Here is a 4,317-nt window from a genome sequence, read left to right on the forward strand (position 1 = left end):
CAACTACTGGTGGGGTCTGATGGAGATGAGAGCATGACCCTGTTCTAATACTTCACAAATACATCCTTCCTTCATCCCTTCCTTGAAGAGACTGTAGATCTAACATGAGTGGATTGGTCCATGCTAGCTTTTCATTGCATTTATTTCTTCTATCGAGGCATGTCAGATCAGTGATCTCTTCAAGGAAGGGAGGAAGGAAGGGCACATTTCTAAAGTATCCAGAAGGGCTCTAGACTAACAGAAACGCCTAGTCTGCTAAACAGAGGATGATTTTGGCATTATTCTTATAGATCTCAGAGTAACAAAACAAACAGAAATGGCGATAACTCTGTGCAAGCACAGGATCCAGTGGTTATAATTATACATACTGTATTCAAAGGACTCCTGAAAATTCCCAAACACAATACAAAGAAGGGCGAGCCGGTTGCTATGTACACTTCGGGTCTCTCGACACTGTGCTCCGTCAAACCTCCGTCTTCTGCTTGTCCTGATATTCAAAAACCGGATTTCTGTACAGTACACCCCTCTTTTCACCCAACATCCCCACCCAAACCCCCCCCCCCCCATCCCGTTTGGGACACTATTGTTCTATTGGATGACCCCCCCCCCCCTCTCTCTCTCTCTCGCCGTCTTCTGATTGGCTGTTAGATGAACCACTCTTTTTTCGATTCGTCGATGGTCTCCGGGTTGGGGTCGGTGCCAATGATGGCAGCGTCTGCGGACTCCCCGCCAGACTCCGCCCCTTTCGCCTCATTGGTGTGGTAAGTGCCCTTGTGGCGGAACATGTAGCGAATCAGGAACACCAGAGTGCACAGGATGGAGAAGATCACCACAGCGATGATGCCTGGAAAGATACACAGCGTAGATACAAAGTGAGCAGATATAGAGCACAGAAATAGACTCCGTAGACTTAGCAAGTGAAGCTTCATCGGGGCATTTCTAGTACTGTAGTTTCCTACTGTAGTATGGGAATGTCTAATGATGATTAAGAGTACAATACGATTAGATAAACTCGATAAGAAAGCGTCTATTTTGTCATAAACCTGTCAAAGTAAGTCGCAAATATGTACTAGGATGGACCGAGTATAGGTTTGTTCATCATACTACTGAGTATTATGATGAGTAATGATGAGCATTGGTTTAATATGTGAATAAAAGCCTCCTAATATGTGAATAAATACCTCCAATAATGGCCGAGTTCCTATTGACTCCATCTGGGATCACTCTCTCCTCGTTGAAGGGGAACTCAGCACCTGGAGAGACACAGTCAAATCAGCTCCTTGGCTCTCCCCTGTCATTATGATGTGATACATGTTACATGTACTGTATATGCACACTGATGTGAGGTGTTTCTTAATAATATTAGTTGAAAAGAAAAGACCAAAAACATTAGCTTCACTGCATACAACGCAAAGGCCATACTGTAATTATTGGGACAGTGAAGCATTTTTTTTTCATCTCTTGGCTCTGCACGCCAAACGTTTGGATTTGAAATCAAACAATGACTAAAGTTGTTAAAGTACAGATTCTCAGCTTTTATATAAGGGTATTCTCGTCCATATTGCTTTCACTATTTATTTTTACATTTATACTTTTACTTTTTATACATAGTCCTCCGGTTTCAAATCCATATTTTGGAGTATAGAGGCAAAAGAAGGAAAAATGGTCACAATGTTACACTGTCACAATCGTTACGGAGGGTTAGGGTTAGGAGGTAAGGGTACAGAGGTAAAATAGACAGGTTGCAGGTAGATATACCATGAAAGCAGCCCAGGGGTGTGTTTAATGCAGTAAAAGCACCAGTGAATGAGAGAGGAGGATGTAATGCAGGGTAGGCAGAAATCAGAGGACGGGCTCATTGTAATTCATGGAATGGAATAAGGAATGGTATCACACACACACACACACACACACACACACTTGTTCAGGCTCATTGTAATTCATGGAATGGAATAAGGAATGGTATCACACACACACACACACACACACACACACACACACACACACACACACACACACACACACATGTTCAGGCTCATTGTAATTCATGGAATGGAATAAGGAATGGTATCACACACACACACACACGTGTTCATGGAATGGAATAAGGAATGGTATCACACACACACACACACACACACACGTGTTCAGGCTCATTGTAATTCATGGAATCCAATGGAGGAATGGTATCAAACACACATCACAATGAGCCTATCCTCCGATTTATGAGGTAATGTGTAGGAGAGATGGCTAATGAGAGTGACTGCTCAGCAGAGAGCAGTGTCCCTGCCTTCCTCTCAACTAGAAACAAGCAATCAATCAGCCTGAGCACTCATCCTCTAATTGGCTTTAATCCCCCCCGATGGACAGATCCACCTGGTAAACGAGTGGAGAGATGGAGGGGGAGGGAGAGGGGGTTTATGAGAGGGTAGGACGACGGTAAGCTGGGAAGTGTGTCAGAGAGGGAGTGCTGGTGCCGCAAACGCCCACCTACACACACACACACACACACACACACACACACACACACACACACACACACACACACACACACACACACACATGCACACGCGTATGCATATATGCACACACACACACACGAAAACCTGCAATGACTGAAGAATGATATCCCCCACACACCCTTGCCATGTTTAAACGCCTACAATACCCAGACTCCCTCTGGGGGAACATGGAGGAGGACGCCAGAGAAAGATGAGGAGAGAAGGAGAATAAGAGCGACACATCTGCTTTCTCTGCTGACCGTTTGACCGTATTTGAAGGGTCAATACAAATGATCGATTGTTGAGATTGGAGGGGAGGAAGAAGAGAGGGAGAGAGAAGAAGACAAGGGAGGGAAGAAGGGTGAGGAGGGGAAGAGAGGGGGAGAGAAGGAGTGATGGGAAAGAAGACCACGCGTTTGGAAGTCGAGCGTCTGGATCAATAGTGTTGATCGATTGGAAGGCGGCGAGCGCCAGGAAAACGCCGGCATCCGGTCTACCGCCTGGAGACACTGGAATACGAGCCAGGCTCAAGCCTGGCCCCTGACTGTAGGGATGGTGAGGTGTGTGTGTGTGTGTGTGTGTGCGCGCGCGTCAGTGCTGCATTCTCACCTGAGTCCAGGTGCCAGGGGTCGGTGGCAGCAGACATTGGCGGGATGGTGAGAGGCGACGCCCCACAGTTGGACTCCACCAGTTTACCCTCGTAGGACACTGGCACAGGTGGTCTGTCCGCTGGCCCGGGCTGGGGCGTAAATACAGGGTTTCTCAAGGCAGCCTTCAGGGGCGCTGCTCCGTTGAACTGGACCCGCGACAGGCACCCTACGAACCCTGGGGTGTTATAACGCTCTATAAGCACTGGGTCTATCGGACCCGTCTCTGAGGAGGGAGAGAGAGAGAGAGAGAGAGAGAGAGAGAGAAGGGAGGAAGGGAGAGAGAGCGAGAGCGAGAGGGAGAGGGAGAGAGAGAGAGAACCAGTTAGAAGTTGCTATTGTTACTGCTGTTATTACAGGAATGTAACTGTTTTTTGTTCATTTAATTATTTCCCTTTCTTTTGTTATTGTTATTTATAAGTTCCTAGTTTTGGCAATGAAAGATGTCTAGTCATGCCAATAAAACCTAGTGAATTGAGGAGGGGCTGATATACATAATCAGGATGATGGATTTCCAACAAGCAGACTGCTGCATAGAAGTGTCTGACCTCAGCACTTTCACTCTCTTCGCTATCAAGGGATCCGCATCAGCACATTTTGGAGAGAAATCAACGATGATACACAGCGCGCGCACACACACACACACACACACACGCACACACACGCACACCTCCACTCACATGCTTAACTACGTTCATGCAGTATAACACATGCAAATAACCCAAATAAAAAAAATGAACCAGTGGAGGCTGGTGGAGGTAGAAATCGGAGGACGGGCTCTCCACCAGCATCCCCTGGTTTGAACTATCCCTGGAAAACCAATACCTTGCTGCTAAAGATGGACAAGAGGGAGCGAGAGAAAGACAGAGAAAGGAGACAGAGAAAAAGGAGGAGAGAAAAAAACACATGTTTTGACACTGACCTCTAAAGGAAGCATTATGTGATATGAATAATTAATCACGTAGAGGTATATCTCTGCATCTCTCTCTCTCCGTCTCCCCATCTCTCTCTCGTGATGTTAAATCTAGCTCTGCAGACAATCTGCCTTCTCTCTGTATATGCCTGCCTTCATAATACAGTTAAACGGCGACAGATTTCAAATCCTTGGATTTCCCAACAGATTCTGGTCACTTAAGCAGTTCATGGCAATTAGATTTTCGCTATTCAAA

The 4,317-nt window shown here is 46.2% G+C and overlaps 1 protein-coding gene across 1 annotated transcript in view; it reads right to left on the minus strand.

Annotated features, from left to right (window-relative positions):
- Positions 1-630: 630 nt before the first annotated feature.
- cntnap2a (contactin associated protein 2a) overlaps positions 631-4,317 on the minus strand; it is a gene marked incomplete at its 5' end in the record, with an annotated part of 274,861 nt that continues 271,174 nt past the window's right edge. The window contains 3 exons of the mRNA XM_083686867.1: positions 631-844; positions 1,182-1,253; positions 3,111-3,374. Coding sequence (XP_083542993.1) covers positions 645-844; positions 1,182-1,253; positions 3,111-3,374 — 536 coding nt within the window. The 3' untranslated portion in view covers positions 631-644. The remainder of the gene's footprint in view (positions 845-1,181; positions 1,254-3,110; positions 3,375-4,317) is intronic.

Source organism: Argentina silus (genome assembly GCF_951799395.1).
Source record: "Argentina silus genome assembly, chromosome: 1".
NCBI classification, from domain to species: domain Eukaryota; kingdom Metazoa; phylum Chordata; class Actinopteri; order Argentiniformes; family Argentinidae; genus Argentina; species Argentina silus.